Here is a 26,063-nt window from a genome sequence, read left to right on the forward strand (position 1 = left end):
TTTAAACAAAGTGTTCCTTGTCCACCCTGAAGGCAAAATGGAGTTTAACATGATGTTAGTTAACAAATGTTCTGACATAATCCATTTTTTCCAGTGTAGAAGATACCATTTCAATGGTAGAGGGTTATGCATTGCTCCACCAGTTTGCTAAGACTTCCTGTCAGTTCAGATTACAGAGGTATTGATTGACACCTGAGAAACAGCCCGTTTATTCTGAATTTCCTTTTGAAGGACAATTTATGTGAACACTTTCAGGTCAAAGTCTCCTTTGAAATACCAATTACTTGGAATTGGCCTTTACCACCCTGAGATATTTGTATATCAAAGGGCATTCATGCACCCAACCTGTCTGTTTTAATGAACCTTGAATTATATGAATATTTATTTGTAATAAAAAAAAATCTCAACACAATTGTAATTTGTGTCATTAATACTCTAGTCTCCTGGCATTAGCTAATGAGACCCAAGTGTAATGTTGCACATCAGAATTATTCTATTTTATTCCTTTGAACTGATTGGTTATCCTGGCTGTTTTTATATTCAAGATTCACAGAACCTGTGTTAGAAATAAAACTGGATGTTCTGACTGTACATAATTGCTAACTGCTGGCTTCAGTATTTTTACTGCAACTCCCTTCTAGCTGAACCAGCAGTAGAAAGTAAGTTGGTAATAGTGTGGTGTCAGGCAGTAATATCCCAGCTAGCTCCTGATACTCAGCACTGTCTATTGTGTTATTCCAGTTGCATTTACTGTTCAAGCCTGAGACAAAATTTCCTTCCCAGATCAAACCCTCAGAAGAATAAAGCTTCATTGTACGGTGTGTACTTACATACAACTTCTCTGGCCATCCTTAAATCCCCATGCTTCTTTAATTACATAGGTTATTTTGGATACACTGTAAACTGTCTCACCACAACTGGCACTAGCTGGCACCTTGTTAGTATCTCTCCAGCACACAGTTGAAGCATATTGGTGTGGCAATTTGGGGAAGACTGACCTTCCACTGCCCGCACTATGCCTAGTATCACTCTGATCCATCACAGTAGCTGAGAAGACCCGTAGCTGAGAATCTTTGAATCAAAAAAGAAAACAAAATTCATTTTGTGACTAAACAAAATTTACCTGGAGTGGAGGTAGTTTATAAAGTTTAGATCATCCAATCAGAGTAAGAAACTGGGTTAAGTCCTTCAATCAAAGTATAAGAACCATGCCTTAAGATGTGGATGACCTGTCACGAAGCATATCTAGTGACTTCCAATTTTCTAATCAGACAAATGAGTGAATATTCACTCAGGATAATTTGACTACAACCCACTGTGCAATGTGTTCATAAGAACTATTCATGGAGCACAGTTGTCAAATATGTTAATTAAAATTATTCATCAACCCAATTAAAAGAAACAAAGTCATAAAAATCATGATCTATGCACAGACAATTTGCAAACAGAAAATAGGGCTAAATTCACTGAATCAACTGATTTCAAAATGTAGTTCTATCCTATTAAGTACCATGTGCAGTCTATTTGGAGCAATTACCATCATTCACTCCAGACACCCAGAGGCAAAAGACCTGAGCTACTCCACTCAGCAATCTTTCTCTAGATACTGTTTATTTTAGTTTGGAAACATTTGTCTCTCCCATCACAGGTAATCAGCGAGTTCGAAGCCTCTCCTGACTCATTTTCCTACAGAATCCCCAACTTGAGTCGGCATCGACAATACAGTGTCTGGGTGGTGGCTGTCACTGCCGCAGGAAGAGGCAACAGCAGTGAAATTATCACCGTGGAGCCACTGGCTAAAGGTATGGAGACTACCCTTTGTAAAATAGTCTGTCGGTTTGTCTTTTAAGAACACCAGTTACTAACATACTTTAATTGTAATTGATCTTGTGATAGCTTGGTCTTGTGGTCTGTTTATTTTTAAGTTTCAGTTCTAAGTTTACCGTAGGGTCTGTCTGCATGGCAATCAGAGATATACCTGTCTTAGCTTTAATTGAGCTAGAAGAGCTGAAAACAATAGTGTATCAGGATGGCAGAACTGCGGGGGGTGGAGGGGGCTAGTGCCCTCACAGTGGACATATTGGGGGGGGGAGTTGTCAGTGCACCCCCACCAGGTCTCAGGCCTCAAGCTATCACATCTCTCTTGGGGTGGAATCACACGTCTCCCAGTCTCAGACCAGGTGCCGGGCTGTAGTCCCCCGTGATTACCTGTGATTACTTCAGTAGGCCTGACTTATCTTCAGTGCTTGCAGTTCTGTTCCCTCCAGGAACAGTGACATGGGACAGAGTGTTCATAGGTGAACGTGTGAGAAGCGCCTCTGGGGGAGAAAGGAGAAGAGCAGAGCTATTTTATGCCAGCTCAGGACTGGTGAAATTACAAGATACAGAAGCAAAAATCACACTAATACAATATCATGTCCTCTAATATAAGGATAGTAGGCAGTTTGCAGGCATGCAGCGTGTTTTGACAACACAGTAAAATAATGTGAGACTTGCAAGTAAGCTGTTGATAGCTTGGGCAAAACAAGCTCTCTCAGGTCACTTGTGAGGATCAAAGTATTTTATACTCATATATGCCTGCTATAATTTCAAAGCTAGTCATTGTTTTCTAAGGAATTTGAGAATTTTGTTTGTTTCTAGGTTAGGTATTTTGTATTTTTTTTTAGAATAATCTCAGATTATTAGAAGTTAAGTTATGTGGAAATGTTTGTGTAAGGATTTCCAAGTTGCTTTACTATCTACTATACAAGCAAATAACGTTCAAAGAGTATCTAGTGTATGGAAAGTAGTGGGCCTTACCTTAGACCTTAGTTCCTCCTGTGCCACTGACACATTGGGCAGTCCAGTTCCTCCATTGATTATGATGCTACTTATGGTGGTACTTCCCAGGCGATACCAACACATTCAGTATCCCCTGTCACTGTCTTCTTCCAGTTCTTCTTTGGCCTTCCTCACTTTTTCTTTCCTCCTTCTGGAGCTCAATTCAGTGCTTGCTTAGCACGTCTCCCATCTTCCGTATGGTGTACATGTCCCAGCCATCTGATCCTTCTTTCTTTGATGATATTTGTTACCATGTCCTGCTCTGTGAGCTCCCTTCTCTCGCATTTGTTGTTTTGTCTTTCTGTGAAATGTGTAGTACCTTCCTCAGCCATCTGTGATGGTGATGGGCAGCCACCTGTTTTCATTAGCCACTGTCATTGATCAAGTCTCTGCTACAATAGGGTGACCAGTACAATCACATGGTATAATTTGGTCTTTCGTTTGGTGTGAAGACTTCTGTGTGACCACCTGTTGTGGTGTGCTTTGTGGTAGAGGCCTGCAAATCAGCAGATATCCGCTTCAGATCTGTGGATCATTTTTGCAGATTGCGGATCAGATGTGGATACAAATTTTGTATCCGTGCAGGGCTCCACTTTGTGGTACAGAGGAAGTGGAGCCCTTTTACAATTTAAAAATGATAAACTGTAAGAAAAGTAGCATCATCTTCTTTTATATGGTGAACGTGGTCCCTGGGAGTTGCATTCTGTCCGTCTGTGAGTGGTTTGCGCTTCTGTGAAGTTATATGTTACTTCTGCGCACCCCCATGCTGTAGAGCACACAAAGTGTTGAAAACCGTTTCCTGTCATAACCACAACTGAAATGTCCGCAGGGACCTTACATCTGATTTGTAACCTAGGGAGTAAGTAACTTCTGAAGTTACCTTCAGAGAGTAAGTGAACTACACAAGAAGGTTGGTAGGAACCTGGTGAGGCCTTTTACTGGACTTCTGCTGTGTGAACACATTTTTTTTCTCCAAGTCTGGGATCTTGCAGTAGTCCAAAATAGTAGTAAAAAATAACAGAAATTTTCAGTCAGTATAAGAGAGCTTAAGGAGCCTAAGAAACAGTTTGAAACTATCAAAATGAAATAGTCTCTTGACATTTCTGAAATGAATATCTGTTCCATGCGAAATTTTGCAGTTTTGGTCTTTTTTGGAATGATTATTTTTGGAGGAAAATTTGGAATTTCCAGTGGAACAGGACTTCTAGTTTCCTGCCATCTCTGCTCACAAGTGGATTGCAGCTTTTACTGATACTTCAAGGTATTTTTGGGTCTGTTTTGTAGATAAATTATAGTGACTGCATTAACTGCTATTTTCTTAGACAGGATGACTAAGTTAAAAAACCCCTCCAATAGTGAAATCTTGGGTCCACTGAAGTCAAGTGAGAGTGTGGCATTGACTTCAGTGGGAGCAGGATTTCACTCCAGGTGGTCAGTCTGTGGATAGACTTTTGGGTTTTGTTTGTTTTAGTTAGCTTGTTTTTTAACTATCCAGTTACCTTTTCCTACTGTGTGGTCTTGTCATGCTTGTGTCAGTCTTTCCCAAAACATATGCCCCTGAAAATGGCACTGCAGAAAACAACACTGTAACATCACAAGTGACAACTGACTTTCTTCATGCTGTGGTATCATTTACTCAAGACAGTGCTTCTGAAACCACCATCCCATCAAGGCTAATGAAGTACCCGCACGTGTAGAATAAGTAGGTATTTGTTGAGTGCTGTTTAGCATCAGCAAGTAATGGGCATTTTCAGTCTGGCTCTTTTTCTGTCAGTAATATACTGTAGTCCTACTACCTAGGCTTCATTTCAGCTGTTCCTCTCAATCATTATAACTGATTTTTGGTGTGTGTTTTAATTAATTTTTTTTCCAGAGCAAATGTCCTAATAAGCTGAGGCTTCTACCGCACATTAAAAGAATCTCGGCATCACAGTCCAAAATGATTACATAATATATGGCTTCATTTTCTCTTCATGAATCCCAGCAGTCCCACTGCAGCCCACAGAAGTAATTTCCTTTCACTCTTCAAGACCTGTTCTGTTATATATGATTTTACTTTAAATATTATTTGCAGAGGATAAGAACCCACTGAGATGAAACATCTCAATTACATTTGATGCTGACTCTCGTTTTCATGTTTGTCTAATTGGCACAAAATGGATCATTAACTGTCAGTTCTGATCAACATGCACGACTGAAGAATATCAGTATTAAAAATGCACTATGAAATGTAGCTGAATCCAAATTCAGCATGGTGCTTTTAGATGCAGATTTAAGGACTAAAAATGAATAATAATTACATTAAGGGTCATACCTGGGAAATTCATTATGTTAAAGCTAAAACATGACCCCACAGGGCCTATGTGTTATGGAACAAAAATACTACAGTAACATTTTGCTGAAATCCTTGGGTACAGTATGTGTTAAAGATGGAGCTGCCATCTTAACTCTGAATTTATTAGCTTTTGTGGATTCAGGTTAGACTCCTATCCCCTCAGGACCCTTTGATTTATTTGCCTAACTCCCTACTAATTGCGGTGAGACTATCCCTCTTAAAGTTAGCAAATTTCATATTGAAAAACAAAACAGCTTTGTGTTATGCAGCACAAAAGGAATCTATTAAAAATGACAAATCTATTTCTCAAGTTCCCACAGCTCAAAAAACCAGTCTGAGCTTTTCCAATTCATAAGAAAATTCATCTTCTCCAGATACAATGTTTTAGTCTGGGCTTGCTCATAGCATGGTGAAGAGAACACACTGTTGACTTGTGTTGAACATCCTGCTGCTGCAGACACAGACATTTAAAATTCATGACTTAAGCAAGCATGTGCTAAAGTGGAACAAAATGAAGTTTCCTCTATGAGCCAACTTATAAAATATTTCCTTGATCCTGACAACCACACTTTTCTTATTTTTAAAATTCGTTGTCCCACATAGATTCATCCCATACAACGTAAAGGCCTCATTTTCAAAGCAGACAGCTCATTTTGAGTACACAAATAACAGTTTTATAGGCACAAACTGGTGCAAGAACAAATTTAGAAAGCGCCTTTAAAAATTGTGTCTTGTATTGCTAAAATTGTCTGTGGGCCATGCATTTGAGGACACATCTTACACAGCCAAATGAATGTTTTCAGATGGGATACCTTGCTCACTTTAGCATGTGTGTGATCACATTTCCCATGACCAGCGATCTGTTCTTTTCTGGTGATTTCTAGTTGCCAAAATGGCCCTTGGGTACTATTGCAACCTGAAGGAACTTAGATCAGACAAAGGGCTGTTCTAAGCTGCACCAGGGACTGGCTCCAGGATCAGGGGCACAGAGGTCACATAAAGCCACATTTTCCCCCAGATGAGTTGGGTTCAACACTAGTGCAGCTGAAGATCTGCCCCTACATGTCACGAAAGAGCAGTTCCAGTAAATTGCATCTTTACCCTCAAATATCCATTCTACTCTATATCTGAAGTGAATTCTTGACAGAGAGTTCACAACTATGGATAATTTTAATGTAATGCTCATATAGAGGAGATGAACCATCCATAGCCTGACCTAATTGTCAAAATCTGTCTGTCTATTTTAGACATTTTTATACCATGCATCACTATAGTATTTAATCATTGGCACTCTTTTTTCCCATTGAGCCAGTCTCAGCCAGAAAATATAGACCTAACTGAAAATCACACATCAGGTTATGAACCCTGGCAGTTCCACCAACAATCCCACTGTGGTACAGTAGGTATCTAGCCTAAACTGCTAACTCTCACAAGGCTGTGGATAGTGATGATACCCACTGGACTTCAAGATGACAATGTTTTATTTGGGGTAATAGTTTTCTTTTTTACATTAACATTGCTTTGGATGGAAACATTGATAATGGGCAACACTACTTCAAAGAGCCTATTGTATTCCATGAACTGCTAGAAAATGAGAAAGAAGAACCTTTCTACCCCAGCCGCTCATACAGAAGTAGAGCAGGTATTGGGACAACCTCTGATCACAGGATTACCTTAGCCCTGGTCTACACTAGGACTTTAGGTCGAATTTAGCAGCGTTCAATCGATGTAAACCTGCACCCGTCCACACGATGAAGCCCTTTATTTCGACTTAAAGGGCTCTTAAAATCGATTTCCTTACTCCACCTCTGACAAGTGAATTAGCGCTTAAATCGGCCTTGCCGGGTCGAATTTGGGGTACTGTGGACACAATTTGACGGTATTGGCCTCTGGGAGCTATCCCAGAGTGCTCCATTGTGACTGCTCTGGACAGCACTCTCAACTCAGATGCACGATTGTTTGCCGTTGCTCTGACACAGGGAGGGGCGACTGACGACACGGCTTACAGGGTTGGCTTACAGGGAGTTAAAATCAACAAAAGGGCTGGCTTTACATCAAGGAGTATTTCAGGCAGGATTTCACAGAGGGTTCCAATAAGAAATGGTGCACCTAAGTTATTGTTCTTATTGGAACAAGGAGGTTAGTCTGGCCTCTGATTGATACATGGCTAGATTTACCTCGCTGCATCTTCTTTGTGAGTGACTGCAGTGTGACCTAGAGGAATGAGTCCCCTAGACGGGGGATGGGGGGGGTTTGCAAATGAGTACAAAACAAATCTGGTCTATTTCTTGTTTTGATACACTCCATCTATCTTTTACATCTTTGGCTGGCAGCAGACGGTGCAGAAGGACTGCGTGCCATCCACATCTCATGGCTGCTCGACAGAAGATGGTACAATAGGACTGCTAGCCATCCTCATCTCTTGCCTGTGCGGCAGAAGATGATGCAATAGGACTGCTAGCAATCTGTATCACCTGCCTGCTCACCATAAGATGGTTCAATAGGACTGACTGCAGGACTAAAGAGAATGACCTGATCAAGTCACTCCAAATTTAGTCCCTGTGCCCATGTCTGCCCAGGCACTCCTGATCGACCTCACAGAGGCGACCAGGAGCACCTCGGACATGACAATGACGGCTACCAGTCTTATTGCACCGTCTGCTACCACAAGGCAATGGGTTGCTGCTGCTGTGTAGCAATGCAGTACCGCGTCTGCCAGCACCCAGGAGACATACGGTGACGGTTAGCTGAGCGGGCTCCATGCTTGCTGTGGTATGGAGTCTGCACAGGTAACTCAGGAAAAAAGGCGCGAAACGATTGTCTGCCCTTGCTTTCACGGAGGGAGGGAGGGAAGGGGGGCCTGACGATATGTACCCGGAACCACCCGCGACAATGTTTTAGCCCCATCAGGCATTGGGATCTCAACCCAGAATTCCAATGGGCAGCGGAGACTGCGGGAACTGTGGGATAGCTACCCACAGTGCAATGCTCCGGAAGTCGACTCTAGCCTCGGTACTGTGGAAGCACTCCGCCGAGTTAATGCACTTAATGCACTTAGAGCATTTTCTGTGGGGACACACACACTCGAATATATAAAACAGATTTCTAAAAAACCAACTTCTATAAATTCGACCTAATTTTGTAGTGTAGACATATCCTTAGAAAGAATATGCAGTGGGGCATAGGACCATACAGGCAAAGCCTAAGGTGGTTTGACACTTGTAAAAAATGAGTCTTGTTTATAGCAAGAGCAGGAAATAAAACAATGTTGACTTTTGAAGGAATGTATCTGGGCCATTGAAGACATAGATTAGTCATAAAAGAGATTATCAAGACAACTGTTGATAAATTCAGAATGTTTTCAACTTTCACTTCACTGAGGTGAATAAGATTTTGTGTTTGCTAGTCAAAATGAAACTAGGAGATACCATAGGATACTGACATACTATTCTTCAGTAACTAGAGTCTTTAAGAATCTGACATGTTGTAGATATGACTACCAGAAAATGTGGACTAGAAGATCATTCGAAGAGGGGAATCCCTTTGAGATGACATTTCATCTTAACTCCTACCAATAAATATACAAAAGATTAAGTTTTCATAAAGTACTAGGAAAGTAAAGAGGGCTCAGTGATTAAAAGCTTTTGGGATTTATTCTACTTCAAGGCTCTTCCATCCCCAGTCTTCTTTCCTCCAGATATTAAAAATGCATGATTTGTGTTCAAATAAATAGCTGATAATGTGGGTCAAAAATAATTAATTTCATTGAAACAGAGCTTGGAGCAAGTTGGTTTTTCCTTTAAATATTTAATTTTGCATATGTGTGTTTTTACTCCGAAGAACGCATGAAAAAGTGCTCCTCTGTTTCAGTCTTCCTCTTCTTATTGTTCAGCTCCAGCCAGAATTCTGACATTCAGTGGCACAGTAACAACCCCATGGATGAAGGATATCATCCTGCCTTGCAAAGCCGTTGGTGACCCATCTCCTACAGTCAAATGGATGAAGGATAGGTAACCAGCAACTATATGTGTAGCTTGAATAAGACACTTTAGCTTAAAATCATGGGCAAGATTGTGCATGATACTGCATGAGTGTGTCAGGAGGAATTTACCCTTGCTTCACTGTGTGGAGACTGATTACAGCTGCAGAAGGGAAGTTCAGAATGTCCGACGGACTAAAACTTGTTGACTTTAAAGGTTAGAAAGTACTGAAAATGTGGGGGAAGATAAATATTAAATACTTTAAATATAGTTTTAATTGCTGTTTAGATATCAGGCTCAGGGAATATAACTGTAGTGTCAGTGGTCATTGTGTTGCTAATGTGAATCAAAATCCATGGTAAATGCCAACAATAGTAATTTTCTAAAAAGAAAACATTCATGAGTATAGAACACGAGACCCATTTTGCTCTTTTCTAAACATACTGGTCACGTTGGAGAGCCATGCTTGTAACTGCATGGGCAATAATTTGATCCAAATATTGGATCAGCAGTGAGAGAGAGAAATCCATGTCCCATACTAGTGATTATGATGCATTGTACAACTTTGAGTTACATTATGCCCCGAGTTGGTTGTACTTTTTGAAGTGGCAGATAATTAAGGAGGGAGCCCTCTGCTTTATTATTCAAATCATAGCTAGGATTCCCACCTGTCCAAATACTGACCAATGGCATTTTCCAGCAGTATGCTTCCAGTGCTGCTTTAACTAAAGAGGGTCCTGTTTTTTCTTTTGTTTGTTTTAATCCGATTGTAACTTCTTTAATGTATGCATTTTGTTTCCTGTGAGGTAGTAACGGGACACCCAGTCTAGTGATGATTGATGGGCGAAGAAGCATCTTTAGCAATGGCAGCTTTGTTATCCGTACTGTGAAAGCAGAGGATTCTGGATATTACAGCTGTGTGGCCAGTAACAACTGGGGATCAGATGAAATTGTTTTGAATTTGCAAGTACAAGGTAAGCCAATTGGACCTTTTACATAATTGTTTTTACAGTCTTATCATGGCTGTTAGTTAATGTGTGAGAGTGTATGTAATATATATTTCAGTGTGTGTGTCTGCTTGCATGTCTATGTACAAATAATATTTTTGCGAAGTTGAATATTCAAAAAACAAGACATGAGAAATCATAAGAAAGGTTCTCCTAGTAACGGTGACTTGGCTGCTTCGCAGTTTATCATCCTATGTATTTTATGGTATACATTTTTCAAGCTAAAAATTAATATGATAAAGTCATTGACTTCCGTGGGACTTATGTACTTAAAGTTAAGCATGTGGATAAGCATTTGCAGAATCAGGTCCAAAGTGTTCACTTTCAATTGGTTTTGAGTTTCTACACAAGGAAAATAGCATCCTATGCTTTTACTGTTGTTATGTGGATATATAAGTATGTCATTTTAAGGTTACAAAATTTAGCAATAGCTGAAGGCATTTTGTTTAAACTTCCCAAATCAAATTTTGCTGGACTGAGACCTAGCATGGAAAACTTCAGTATGAAAGGAGAAATGTACAGAAAGCTATGGTGACTATAGGAGGGGGTATTAATATTTTCCCCTATTATAATCTTACTTAGCAGGTATTACCAGGTACCTGCTAGAATATTTTTTAAATGTATACAGTCACCCAACATGGTATTGCTAGGTGCACAAACAATGTGAAAATACATATAACACTGATGTCAACAAAAGCACACAATGTTCATGTGCGCACGCACACACACACACACACAAAGATCCCTCAGCTCACAAGACTCTTTCCCCCTCAGTGCAAAGCTTGAGCAAATAATCCTTGCAATGTGCCTTAATTGTCAAAAACATATCAGACACGGGAAATCTATTACTGAATTGAGCACATGGAACACTCTTTGGAAAACACTCCATTCCCAGTCCCCAGATAGACGATCCTAAAAATTGTCAGTTCAAGCAGCCCAGCAATTTAGAACACAAAGAGAGAGGTGGTCTCTGTGGCAGTGTAGGTATCCCTATCTATTAAGCCTTGAAACAAATATCAGTGAGTGGATTAACTCACCTAAAATCCAACAAAGGAGTGGGGATGCTTTTTTGTAATGTCTGAAACATGATCACAATAGGGAAATGGGACAGAAATAATATTAAGGTGGAGCCTTGTTTCTTGTACTCTAGTACATGCTTTCATAATTGTTTAATCTTGAAGTTATTAAACTGCAGTAACTAAAAGCAAATCACTATTAATTCCTTGGAATAAAGGGAGATTGGCATTTAATTTGTGGGATTTTAGGTGGAGAACTGTGATAAAAAAATTTATGTTCAATCTTTTAGTGTGTAGTATGTTCAGTAACTCTCAGTGGAATGTACCAAAGCAAAGGGAATAAGGGAGCAATGGTACAGTACATCTGATGTAACTAATCTTCCCTGGCATATAGAGTTTATTTTTTCTCCAGTACTCATCCTGTACTTAGCAAGTTAAGTAACTAAGATCAGCCCCCCTATAAACGAGGTGAAATTGGTGATCTTGCTTCACATCAGCATTGATCAGATTGCTGTCCTGTGACTTGAATGGGAATTTCAGCAGATGATTACTCCAGCTGCTTTGTTCTGGGGAGCACAAAGAGTCCATAAATCCAGCTGTATTTAGAGCTGCTTTGTGTCAATAGAACAGCACTTAGTAGCTGAAGCATGCTTGTGAATCTGACCTAGAGGATGAAATTCTGGCTTCATTGAAGTCAATGGGAGTTTTGCCATTGATTTCAGTGGAGTCTGGATTTCAACCATAGTGTTCAATTTCACAACCTTCAGCCTCCAGTTTCTTTCTCACTTCCCAGAAGTCTCCTACTACAGGACAGGCCTAACAAAGAAAATAACAGAATGCCACTAGCCGTCACCTTCAGCCCCCAACTAAAACCCCTCCAACGCATTATTAAGGATCTACAACCTATCCTAAAGGATGACCCAACACTCTCACGAATCTTGGGAGACAGGCCAGTCCTTGCCTACAGACAGCCCCCCAACCTGAAGCAAATACTCACCAGCAACCACATACCACACAACAGAACCACTAACCCAGGAACCTATCCTTGCAACAAAGCCCGTTGCCAACTGTGCCCACATATCTATTCAGGGGACACCATCACAGGGCCTAATAATATCAGCCACACTGTCAGAGGCTCGTTCATCCACCAATGTGATATATGCCATCATGTGCCAGCAGTGCCCCTCTGCCATGTACATTGGTCAAACTGGACAGTCTCTGCGTAAAAGAATAAATGGACACAAATCAGATGTCATAAGAATTGTAACATTCATAAACCAGTCGGAGAACACTTCAATCTCTCTGGTCACGCGATTACAGACATGAAAGTTGTGATATTACAACAAAAAAACTTCAAATCCAGACTCCAGCGAGAAACTGTTGAATTGGAATTCATTTGCAAATGGGATACAATTAACTTAGGCTTGAATAGAGACTGGGAGTGGCTAAGTCATTATGCAAGGTAACCTATTTCCCCTTGTTTTTTCCTACCTCCCCCCCCTCCTCAGACGTTCTTGTTAAACCCTGGATTTGTGCTGGAAATGGCCCACCTTGATTATCATACACATTGTAAGGAGAGTGGTCACTTTAGATAAGCTATTAGCAGCGGGAGAGTGGGGTGGGAGGAGGTATTTTTTCATGCTTTGTGTGTATATAAAAAGATCTTCTACACTTTCCACAGTATGCATCCGATGAAGTGAGCTGTAGCTCACGAAATCTTATGCTCAAATAAATTGGTTAGTCTCTAAGGTGCCACAAGTACTCCTTTTCTTTTTGCGAATACAGACTAACACGGCTGTTACTCTGAAACCTTTCTCACTTCGACTATCTATGGTGAAAGAAGAGATGGAACCTATATTAAGATTCTGCTCCCTCCAAGTATTTTTGGGCGGGGTGTCTCTGACAGAGCTGAGTGGGAAACAGTTTTCCAATCCTGGGAATATTTTCAAAAGTGTGAAAATATTTCCTTATTCTGAATCAAGACAAAATTTTCACAAACCAAAAAAAAAAAATCAGTTCAGGTTAAGTGAAACATTTCATTTTGATCATTTCAAAATGTTTGATTTTGACATTTTTTTTTCTTTGTACTGCTTTTTCACTCAAATTGGCTTAGGTTTCTAAGCAAAAAGTCATGGCAAACTGAATTTTTCATTTTGAAAATGTGGAAACAAAAGATTTTGACAATTTCAAAAATTTTGTCCAAAAAATTTTCAAGGCCAGGAGATTCATTAAACGTATCTCTTTCTCAGACAGTTTTGTTTTTGACATATTGGCATTTTTTAATAAAAAAAAATAATAAAAAATGTTCCTGATCAGCTCTGATCAGTTTCCAATCCTAGAGAAGTCCACGGTGTTTCTTACAATATGGACTACATCATAGAATTCTTAGGAAGAACATGCTAGTTGTGGAAATGATAAGGGCGGGGATTCCCTCAGGAAAGGGCAAATGGCAGAAAGATTTTTATCTACTCATCAGTACCTGAAAGTAAAGATGGATAAGCCTGGTTGAGTAGAGAGAAAACAAATCCAAACTCTCAGACAAAACCTCGACTTGAACTGAATCTGTGTTGTGATTGTAAAGTTTATATAACTTTTTAAAAAATATTAATCTATAATAATCTTGAACCTCTGACTCTCCTGGTTCAAACTAGGAGCAGAAGGGGAAGCGAAGTGACTAAATACCACAACAATTTTTCTTGCCATATTTCTGGCCTGACTCTAACCAGGCAGTCCCAGAAATCATACGAGAGCTTTTTCTCATCAAATGTCTAGTTCAGAATTGCAAACACAAGAGGTTCCGATAAAGTTTAAATAAATTTTCAGACTTTAGGCCTCTGATCCAAACTGAATCAACTCTTTGGAATTTCACCTATCACTACTTGTTAATTTTTTTTAACAAACAGCATTAGCTTGGCAAATGTTAGTCTTTGAGGAGTCCACAACATGCACTGCATTTTCTGTCCCCCCATTCAGGAATCGTCAGTTGGCATAATAGGACTAGATAAATAGTTCAGTTGGAAACCAAAGCCATGTACGAGTCTGCCAAAATGAACCAGAATATTGCAAGATGAGCTCACGTGATGGAATCATGATATTTTGTCACATTGAAAAAGAGGGAGGGATGGTCACTTTCCCACAATCAGCCCAAGACGCAGTGTGCTCTGGGAATCCATCCTTTATGCCCAGGCAAAATTTTGGGTCTGATAGACTCTATGCACAGCAACAGAACCAAAATGTCTCCAGGTTTACCCACCTCTTGTTGGTAGTGCTTCATCTCCTCCATGTAGATGGGCATCATGAGTGGAAGAAAAACATCTGGAGGAGCTGTGGCTTTGCAAAAGCTGCTTTTGCACATAGAAAGCTGGATTTCCTTATGGCAGAGATACTCCATTCCTGTGCCATTTAACGCACACAGCTAAATTTTCAGCACACGGAGCTGAACAAAAAAATGTGTATGTACCCACTTTTGCTTGTGTAATTACCACTATTTGGTGCAAACGCATCCCTGCGTGTGCCATTTAGTTGCAAACGGGCTGCACTTTCCATCAGCTAAACATGCAGCCATTGTGCTTAAAACAGGTGTGAAAATTAATAGAAAGTAATTATGAGAGGCCAAGTGTGTTCCTGGTCATTTGGAAGGAGATCCTGCAGGATAGCAGTGCTGAGAAATACAGATGTTCAGAGAAAAAGTGGGGAAAAATGAAAGATAAAATTGTATAGAAATGTAAATATAAAAAATGAGAGCTTGTCTGCTCGCTCCTAACTGAGGATGTCAATTATACAGACACTTTGACAGAAATAATTTGCATTTTTGCCACACAAAACAGTTATTTGATAAATGACTGTTAGAATGGTTTAAAGCTATACATAATCATTTAAATCTATTTTCTATTTTTAACTCCTTCCCATCCAGTGCCCCCAGACCAGCCAAGACTTACTGTGTCCAAAACCACATCCTCTTCTATCACTCTTTCCTGGATACCTGGAGACAATGGCGGTAGTTCTATCCGAGGTAATAGAATTCAGGTTAACTGCAACTTCTTACTAAATTATCATCTCTTTATAGGCCTGGCAAATAATAATGATTAGGGCTCCATGTCTGTCATGGAGGTCGAGGAAGTCACGTACGCAAGTAATATGTATATTTATATTACACAGAATCTATTGGAACTAATCCAGTAAGAAGCAAGTTCAATATCTTTCTGTGCTAAACGGTTTCCAAATATATAAAAGTCCTCATAACATCTTGTCATATTCAGCAGAATTTGTGATTCATATCTGCTAAAGAAGTTAGGTTGCTGGTTTATCATTGTCTTTGCTTTTCTTGCAGGTTACATACTGCAGTACTCTGAAGATAATAGTGAGCAGTGGGGTAGTTTTCCCATTAGCCCTAGTGAACGGTCCTACCGTTTAGAGACCTTGAAATGTGGTACCTGGTACAAGTTCACACTAACTGCTCAGAATGGAGTGGGACCAGGACGCATCAGCGAGATCATAGAGGCCAAAACACTTGGAAAAGGTACTGAATTGCTGTCCTGTTTACTCAGACAGTTAATGAGTGTGAGCTCTCCCATCCTGCTATAGAAGTAATTCTGTTGTTATGGTTAGAAAGAGAAGCACAGATGTTCCAATTTTAATTGCTTTGAGTATTTTGTTATTGCTTTTCAACACGTGGTTTGCATTGTTGTTGTAAGTATGTTGGTCCCTGGGCATGAGAGAGACAAGATGGGTGAAGTCATATCTTTTATTGCACCAACTTCTGTTGGTGGAAGGTGTCTGGGAAAGGAAGCAGAGTTTCTGAACTAAATATAGGTTGGGATAGATTGTTAAGCAGAAGGGGTAAATTACCTCAGCTACTTTGTCTCTTTGAAAACATTTTCAGCTATGTCTTTATCATGCAGAAGAGGTTAGCAGTACAAGCCGTTATGTGCACCTTAACTGCTTCTCTTTCTTGATTTAACTGGTAATAATATCCCAAAATGATTTGGCAAATTTTACCTCTCAATCTGAAGTTTTTAGCATAGCTGTCCTTTTTTGTCCTTTTTAGTTAATTTGAAAATATACTGTCTGTTCCCTCTACCGTTAATGGGACTTGCCCATATGTTTCAAGGTAGAGCTAGTCAGAAATCAGAATTTCCATAGCATGGGAAATTCCAGTATTTTTGACATTTGTTTTGATCTTGAAATGGGATGAAAAGTCAAAATATCAGCTGCTTTTCAGGAATGAAAAGTTTAGATTCAGAAACTTCAAAACAAAAAAATGTGGACATTTTTGAACAAAACAGTGTTTCATTTCAAAATGTCAACATTTTGATGCCTTTGCTTTGAGATTTCCCATCACAAAAACAGAAAATTATGTCAAAATTAACATTTTCCCACAAAATATTTTGATTTTGACAAAACCCCCTATACCCCAAAATGTGCGGCTGAAAAATTTTGATCAGTTCTACTTCAAAGGGAGAATATAGCCCTAAAGGGCAATTCACTAATGTTAACTTTTTCCCCCAAGTTTACCTGCCTTTCTATGAAACTTAGTTTTCTATATATTTGTTTTTTGTTTGAAAATCTACAACCAACATTTCAGAATGTTATTCACTGCTGCCCAAACTGACTTGTGCAAAAGTGCAAACTGATTTTTGCAAGTCTGGTCCACACAGAAATGCATACACACTGTTTCTGGGTTTAAAAATCTGGGTCTCTGGAAAAAAAAAAACATTTTAAAATGGGGAGAAAAATTTGCTGTCTAGTGGACACTTTGAGAATGATTTATGACAAAGGCAGGACCCTCCTATCAATTATTCCTTATTTATTTTTATTTATTTTAAGTATTTCACTTAAAATATACTTTCTCTTAGAGCCACAGTTTTCCAAAGAACAAGAACTCTTTGCCAGTATTAACACCACTCGAGTGCGATTGAATCTTATTGGCTGGAATGATGGCGGTTGTCCAATCACCTCCTTTACTCTGGAGTACCGGCCATTTCGGACCACAGTATGGACAACAGCTCAGCGGACATCACTTTCTAAGTCCTACATACTGTATGACCTCCAGGAAGCAACTTGGTATGAACTGCAAATGAGAGTGTGCAACAGTGCAGGCTGTGCAGAGAAACAGGCCAAATTTGCCACACTCAACTATGATGGCAGTAAGTGTATCCATTTTATGTATTTGGTTTAGATCAGTGGTTCTCAACCCGCTGCCGCCTGGCCCCACAAGCTCCAGGGGTCCAGTGTCGGGGTGGGGCAGCCGCCCAGCCCCACAAGCTCTGCGGGTCTGGAGTCGAGGTGGGGCAGCTGCCTGGCCCCACAAGCTCTGGGTGTCTGGGATCGGGCAGCCAGCTGGCCCCACGCAGTCAGAGTCCGGGCTGCCGTTGCCCTGTCACCCAGCCCCTGTGGCCAGGTAACAGACTGTGGGCCGCATATATGTTCCACAGTGATAAATAAGTTGAGAACCACTGGTTTAGATACAGTTTTTGTGTAATATCTAATGTTTCTCTTCCATCCAGCAGTCATTCTGATCTTTTTTTTATGACTGGTTCCTGCAACCATCACCAGAAAGAATGTGATTGGCTGCAGTGTCATTCCCCAGAGTTTCTTTGTGACAAAACTCCAGCCCCACTAAATAACCTAACACCGAGCAACTCGGAGTGCTGGACTAATAGCTAAAACTAGCCTTTTTTGAGTGCAGTAAGTTATTTTGGTGCAGGAGTTTTCCTTACTGTGTTATACAGTCAGTGCTGTCTATAACTCAAGTACCATCAGCTGGCTTCTTAGTGTTTTACTTAGGCCCTTCTGTCTCCTCCTTCTCGATCCTTTCACACACAGTTTTTCTGCCTTTTCCTGCCATTTAAAAAAGCCAAGCACAATAATTACTGCATGGCTGGATCTGCTGTTTTAAGCTGCACATTAAGTTGGGATGTTGTGAAAGGCGCAGATCAGAATGTATAATAAAAGAACTAGAGCATTTAGCCACTACATTCATCTGAAAACCTCTTTTCAAAAGGCAGCTCACATGCTTTTTGGTCGGTAGATGGTAAATAATTTAATTTCATATAACATTACCTAAGTGCCATTTAACTTTATGTGCGGCGATATAGAATCTGCAATAAGAAGACAATAAAACTGTAAAAGTATTTATATTTCAATGGGGCAGTGCTTCTGGTCAGCTGGAAAATCTCACAAAGAGCAGCAGACATTTCTGACACTGATTATCCTGTTTGATAACAATGCTTTGGTAGTGAAGATCTACAGCCAAAGCGGCTACAGTCAGACTTAGAGAAAGAGAGTATGATCTAGAAAAATGAGCACATGACTGGGAATCAGAAGAGTTTGTAGAGCTGGGTGGGAAACAGAATTTTATTTACATGAAAGGATTTGTTTCATACCAAATTGAGACAAAAACCATGAAATTCTGAAATTTGTTGTAGAAACACCAAAACATTCCTACAGCAGGGATGTTTCAGTGTTGCCAAAATGAAATGTACTCCCCATGTTCTCTGGCTCTCTAACTGCTCCCTGGTGGGCTGCCAAGATATGGGGGAGCTATAGACAATTTTTCTATGGAAACCCAAAATATTCTGGCAAAATTTAAATATTCCTGAGGAACATTTTGATTTTGCAGAAGATGAATTTTCCATTAGAAAATCATTCAGATGTAAAAGTTCCAACCAGTTCTACTCATGAGTGCTAATCCTGACCTTTTTGTCTCATTGTGTGACCTCAGGCAAGTCATTTAACCGATCTTTGTTTCAGTTTCCCTACCGGTAGAAAGGAAATAATAATACTTCTGAATTTATGTACTGTAAGTTGTTTTAAGAACTATTGTACTGGGGTTTTAAGATGTAAAGTGCTACACATGAGTGCTTGTTAGCAATTGTAGAATTTGGGTAAATCCTTCAGAAATTTAGCAGAAAGTTCTGAATTGCAGATCCTTTCAGTTGTTTGGTTTGCATTTAGTTTGGAACTGCTAATAGGTGTTAGATGAAATGCCCTAAAATGTAAAGCTCTGTACAGCCAGTTAGTCTGAAAGGCTAGAGCCTTGATACTAGAGCTCTGTGAAATTCTTTGATTTCAGTTCCCAAACATTTCAGCTAACCTTCCCCAGTGGTTTCAGTTTGCAGAATTTTGTGTCCCCTCTATTTTTGCTTGAGTTTCAGTTACATTCAAACCAAAATACTTAGGTTTGGATTCTTAGTTGTAAGTATCCACTGGGCATAGCTGTGGCATGGGGAATACAAAGAAGCCAGTTTTGGAACCCTAATTCTGAGGCTGGTTCAATTCTAATCCTGGAATAAATTAGAACAGTTCAGTAGCAGCTCTAAACTACACTAGTTGACTAGGCCCACAAAAGCTAGTTGAGTAGGCCCACAAAAGCTGGAATGCAGAAAGACACTCTGGAGTACCAGGTCCAGAGTGTATCATGGGATATGTGGTCTGGCTGGGGAGGCTGGCCCATAGGGGTAAATGGGGTCATGAGGCACCCGAACTACAACTCCTGTGAGGCACCACAGTAGCTCGGGCAGATGCAGATGAATGTTGAACTGATCCAAAACAAAACATTTGCAAATGGAAATATTTATAACTTTTGTTCTTTGAAAAGTTTTGATATTTTAACTTTTAATGGCAATTCGGGATGAAAAAAAAAAGGTTGAAATATCAGAAATTGCCATGGGATGGAAATTTTGTTTCTTGCTCAGCTCTAATTACACACGCTAAACATCATACAGTGATTGTGTGAAGCATATATAATTCTATTAAACTTGTAGTACATATTGTATTAAACTAACAGTGCTCATCTGTAGTGTACCAGGTTTGCACTTTATTTAGAATAGCTATAGAACATTTATTGTATTTACCTAAAAAATGAGGTTTTAATTTAAAGTTAGGGCATTATTTTAATATCACTTAAGTCAAAATATAGCATCTCGAAAGACATGTTTTTAGATACTACTGAGCCTAACTCTCTTCTCAGCCAAAGGGTTTGTATAACCGTAACTGAAGGCAAATTTTAGTCATTAGTATTCAGGAGAATTTGGGATGATTACATTGCAGAGACTAGTTTGCCCTTCATTAGTTTGCAGTTCTTTCCATATCTTTATCTGATCATTCTCTCTGTCGTTCCCTTAGCTAACCATTTCTGTTTGTTCTGTTTAAATGTGTTTTCATGCTTTACTCTATAAAGCTGTTATTATTCTTGGTTTCCTATTAAACCACATTATTTTTGGTATAATATGAACACTGTAGCTCAGTAAAGGGGAAAAAAAACATACACAATGTGCATGAAAAATGCTACTGTATGAAAATAAATGTGCTGAAGTATCTGAGATAACCTTGGATGTTGCCACAGCCTGTGCTTACAGGGTATCGCTGTGCTTATTATGTACAAAATAAGTAGCTATTCTGCGAAAAGGGTGTAGATCTTTACATTTGATCTGTAATTATTGGCACTTACATTGCATCACATCATAATACTTGTATGATTTTGAATGCTACATAATGAGAGAGATCCCACAATACAGCAGTTAAAATGTAAAAGAGAATGTATCTGTTTTTTAATCCTAACCTCCTATCCATTCAGCAAGCAGATAGCCAGTTTTATGCTTCAGTAGCTGGTTAAAATTAAATAGTTTCCATCTGCAGTCATCAGAGTTCACAATACTTACATATTTCCACTCATGTTCCACACAAATCTACATTTTATAGCCCCACTTGTGGGTGCACATGGCAGGTTAATAGTAATCAGGAAGTAAATGAGAACCCTCTCACGATTAAACAGCTTTCTTTAGAAAGGGCTGCATGCTGCTCATATCCCTGAAAAGGAAAACAAAGAGTGAAGTATTACATGCCATACGTCAGGGAATGGTGCTGAAAATGCAAATGCATCCCAAAATGAAAAGAGCAAGTTGCCTGACTCTTAGAATGGCTTTGCTTTATAAACTACTTCCTCTACTCCACTTTTAAAATCTCATGGTTTCCTCATATCCTTGTTGTCCTATTTTTCTCATGAGCTAACCCTCTGAAAGTCTTTATCAGCTCCAGAATTAGCAGCAGGTAGGTTCTCTGAATTCAAGATCAATGCAGTGCTGCCCACTTAGACACCTGATGCAAGAATGTTTCTGTTTAAAGGGCCCATTTGATATACATAGCAGTGAATGTACATTACTTTTTAAAGGAATATCTGATAAATGATGTAAATCTGTTACACAAATACTAATTTCCCATAGTAAACAATGAAACAAATAGGTTAGACTTTAGATCTGAAATTTCTCTGTAATGGTTAAATATGTCATGTGTAAAGGTAATACCGTGTTGGACATGACAAAAGCCTCTAAATGGCTTGTATGCCCTTGGAAGATAGAGTACAGTTTCTATGAAAACTCAACCTTTTCTCTTCATTAATAGGCATCTAATGTCATGAAACTGTTTCCAGGTACAATCCCTCCACTCATTAAATCAGTTGTCCAAAGTGAGGAAGGTCTGGCAACCAACGAAGGGCTAAAGATGCTGGTGACCATTTCCTGTATCTTGGTGGGGGTCTTGCTGCTTTTTGTGCTTCTGCTGATTGTACGAAGGAGGAGGAGGGAGCAGAGACTGAAGAGACTCAGAGGTAAGAGAGGACATCTGGCATTTATTCCCACATGCTCATAGTCACCTAGCATTAATGTATAAATGGGACTGTGAAGAGAAAAGCTTCTGAGACTTTTTGTGGTGTACCAAAGATATTTTTCTTCATAAAGTGTCATTTTCCTGTGATATTAAGTTAGTATCTGTAGTAATACAGGTGACTTGTTTTTTAAAAAAATCTTTTCTTTTCTTTTCTTTTTTTTTTAACAGAAATGAACATTGTAAAGAAATAACTTTTTGAAAAATCAGTCTCTCATCTCCATAAGCAAAGTGATTATTTTATCTGGGGGGAAAATCATGTGTTCCATTTGTTTTTTTTTTTTTAAAGGATTTCCACATCCCCCAGTTACAGTTTCTTTGAAAGATCATATTGGTTGTTCTTTGGGGGAGAGAGAAATCCACTTTTCAAGAAAACATGAACCACGCATCTAGGATAATTCTGATGCAGTAGCCAGATATCAATGAGCTAGAAAAACACACCCATAAATTCTCTGACTTGCTCATATATGTTTTGCAAAAGATGTGATTGCATATTGCTTATTGGGATGGACATTAATTATATTGTAGAATGTACTGTAGTATAGCAGGAGAAGTATCATAATAGCATACTTCATTGTTTACTTCAGATGGAAAAAGTTTTATACTGTCTGTTTAACTCTGCTCTCCTATTATGTCTCGTTTTCTTTGTTGTTGAGCTGTCCCTTTCTCTAATCACTACCCTATTCATACATCAGTGTCTGCACTTGACATAGGTATTAAAGCTATGAATTAATGCAATTTCATTGCTTCTTCTGATGAATGCACTGATCACTCCATCACCACTAATTGCAGTGCGGGCAGAATACCATCTCTGCACCCTGCCCTGTGTGCCTCATGACTTGGCTGTGTTTGTGAAGCGTGGAGAATAGTACATGACAAGACTTACTGAAATTATTTTTCTAAAAGCTTTACACAGCCTGCGCTACATAATAAGAAAAATATTTGTAATCCTTAAAATAAGTTTATTTCCAAGTACTGCATGAAAGAAAATTAGACATAGATATTTCACAAAACATGTGATCTTGATTATTAAAACTAGGGCCAGCCCTAGGTTTTGCAGCATAACATGTGGAAAATCCTGTTCATCTTCCTCCCAATATTAGTATCCACCCTCCTCTTCTTCAGGTTGCTTCCTGCCTTCCTGTACTGTGTGTGCTGATGCAGGGCCCTTAGAACTGTGCAGATGTGTGGGTCACAGAGGAGGAATGATCTTGTATATAAAGCATAGCACAGGGCGTCAGGTGACCTGGATTCAGTTTCCTGCTCTTCAGTAGGTTTCCTATGTGACATTAGTCATGTCACACTTCGCCTCTCTGTGCCTCAGTTTTCCTCATCATAAAAACGGTGACACTGATACTTACCTACTTCTCAGAGATATTGTGAGACTCAGTCCTTTAATGATTGTAGGACAGTGCTTTGAGATCATTGAGTGAAAAGCATTATCACTATGCGTGCCCAGAGTAATTTTACTCTGATCATTAATTTGAGTTTTCATAGATTCATAGATTATAAAACCAGAAGGCACCACTGTGATCATCTACTTTGACCTGCTGTATAACACAATCCACAGACCTTCCCTGCATTCATAGATTCATAGATATTTAGGTCCTGTTAGAGCATAACTAGAGCTTATATGTTAGAAAGACATCTTACCTTGATTTTAAAATTGCCAGTGTTGGAGAATCTACCACAGCCCTTGGTAAATTGTTCCAATAGTAAATTATTCTCATGAAAAAAGTGCACCTTGTTCTCCGTCTGAATTTGTCTAGATTCAACTGCCAGCCATTGGATCTCATGGCATCTTTGTCTGCTACATTGAAGAGCCCTCTGTTATCAAGTTTCTATTCCCCATGAAGGTAGACTCTGATCAACTCACCCCTTAACCTTCTTTTTCATAAACTAGCTAGATAGAGCTCCTTGAGTCTTTTGATATAAGGCATGTTTTCCATACACACAGAATGCTGCAAAACAATCCTCAGCATCCTACCAACCTATTCTAATGAAAACCTGCTTTGGAACATTACATGGGGACTTTTCACATGTCATAGAATCATAGAATCATAGAATATCAGGGTTGGAAGAGACCCCAGAAGGTCATCTAGTCCAACCCCCTGCTCGAAGCAGGACCAATTCCCAGTTAAATCATCCCAGCCAGGGCTTTGTCAAGCCTGACCTTAAAAACCTCTAAGGAAGGAGATTCTACCACCTCCCTAGGTAACGCATTCCAGTGTTTCGCCACCCTCATAGTGAAAAAGTTTTTCCTAATATCCAATCTAAACCTCCCCCACTGCAACTTGAGACCATTACTCCTCGTTTTGTCATCTGCTACCATTGAGAACAGTCTAGAGCCATCCTCTTTGGAACCCCCTTTCAGGTAGTTGAAAGCAGCTATCAAATCCCCCCTCATTCTTCTCTTCTGCAGACTAAACAATCCCAGCTCCCTCAGCCTCTCCTCATAAGTCATGTGTTCTAGACCCCTAATCATTTTTGTTGCCCTTTGCTGGACTCTCTCCAATTTATCCACATCCTTCTTGTAGTGTGGGGCCCAAAACTGGACACAGTACTCCAGATGAGGCCTCACCAATGTCGAATAGAGGGGAACGATCACGTCCCTCGATCTGCTCGCTATGCCCCTACTTATACATCCCAGAATGCCATTGGCCTTCTTGGCAACAAGGGCACACTGCTGACTCATATCCAGCTTCTCGTCCACTGTCACCCCTAGGTCCTTTTCCGCAGACCTGCTGCCTAACCATTCGGCCCCTAGTCTGTAGCGGTGCATTGGATTCTTCCGTCCTAAGTGCAGGACCCTGCACTTATCCTTATTGAACCTCATCAGATTTCTTTTGGCCCAATCCTCCAATTTGTCTAGGTCCTTCTGTATCCTATCCCTCCCCTCCAGCGTATCTACCACTCCTCCCAGTTTAGTATCATCCGCAAATTTGCTGAGAGTGCAATCTACACCATCCTCCAGATCATTTATGAAGATATTGAACAAAACCGGCCCCAGGACCGACCCCTGGGGCACTCCACTTGACACCGGCTGCCAACTAGACATGGAGCCATTGATCACTACCCGTTGAGCCTGACAATCTAGCCAGCTTTCTACCCACCTTATAGTGCATTCATCCAGCCCATACTTCCTTAACTTGCTGACAAGAATACTGTGGGAAACCGTGTCAAAAGCTTTGCTAAAGTCAAGAAACAATACATCCACTGCTTTCCCTTCATCCACAGAACCAGTAATCTCATGATAAAAGGCGATTAGATTAGTCAGGCATGACCTTCCCTTGGTGAATCCCTGCTGGCTGTTCCTGATCACTTTCCTCTCATGCAAGTGCTTCAGGATTGATTCTTTGAGGACCTGCTCCATGATGCTTCAGGATTGATTCTTTGAGGACCTGCTCCATGTCCACGAGTGGGTGTAAATATTTCATTATCAAGACATTCAAGACCCCATTCTGTTAAACTGTACAGAGTGTGAAACTCACCCTAAAGTTCTTCTAATTTATTAAATTAATCCAACTCAGAGAAAAAATATTTGTGGCTCTTCTCTGAACACTTTCCAGTTTTACAACATGATTTTTCAATAGTGGACATCAGAACAGGACACAGTAGTAGTCACACCAGTGCCGAACACAGAAGAAATATAACCTCTCCACTCTTACTAAATATTCCTCTGTTCATACATCCAAAGATTGCATCAGCCTGTTTGGCCACAGCATCATACTGGGAGCTCATGTTATGTTAATTATCCAACACGACCCCCAAATCTTTTTCAGAGTCACTGCTTCCCTGACTAGAGTCCCCCATCCCATAAATATAGCCTGCAGTCTTTGTTCCTAGATGTCTGATCTTACATTTCATTGCATTGAAAAACATATTGTTTGCTTGCCTCCAGCATACCAACTGATCCAGATCATTCTGTATCAGTGACCTGTCCTTTTCATTATTTACCACTCCCTCAATCTTTGTATCTTCTGCAGACTTTATCAGGAAAGATTTTATGTTTTCTTCCATGTCACTGATAAAAATTATTAGATAGGGCCAAGAGCTGCAGGACCCCACTAGAAACACCCCTGTTTTGACATTTCTGAATCTAAACTTTTCATTCCTGAATAGAAGTTGATATTTTGACTTTTCATCCCATTTCAGGATCAAAACAAATGTCAAAATATTTCTTACAGTTAAATTTTGAATTTTATCAGCAAGGCAGTTTTTAAACCATTTAATGTGTGCTATA

The 26,063-nt window shown here is 39.7% G+C and overlaps 1 protein-coding gene across 1 annotated transcript in view; it reads left to right on the forward strand.

The window, feature by feature from the left end:
* The window catches only part of DSCAM (DS cell adhesion molecule), a 558,550-nt gene that overhangs the window by 478,718 nt on the left and 53,769 nt on the right, over positions 1 to 26,063 (forward strand). The window contains exons 21-27 of the mRNA XM_077813965.1: positions 1,649 to 1,802; positions 9,048 to 9,165; positions 9,946 to 10,109; positions 15,072 to 15,170; positions 15,489 to 15,677; positions 17,014 to 17,304; positions 21,588 to 21,764. Coding sequence (XP_077670091.1) covers positions 1,649 to 1,802; positions 9,048 to 9,165; positions 9,946 to 10,109; positions 15,072 to 15,170; positions 15,489 to 15,677; positions 17,014 to 17,304; positions 21,588 to 21,764 — 1,192 coding nt within the window. The remainder of the gene's footprint in view (positions 1 to 1,648; positions 1,803 to 9,047; positions 9,166 to 9,945; positions 10,110 to 15,071; positions 15,171 to 15,488; positions 15,678 to 17,013; positions 17,305 to 21,587; positions 21,765 to 26,063) is intronic.

The sequence above is a fragment of the Eretmochelys imbricata genome, chromosome 1, assembly GCF_965152235.1.
Source record: "Eretmochelys imbricata isolate rEreImb1 chromosome 1, rEreImb1.hap1, whole genome shotgun sequence".
In the NCBI taxonomy this organism is placed as follows: domain Eukaryota; kingdom Metazoa; phylum Chordata; order Testudines; family Cheloniidae; genus Eretmochelys; species Eretmochelys imbricata.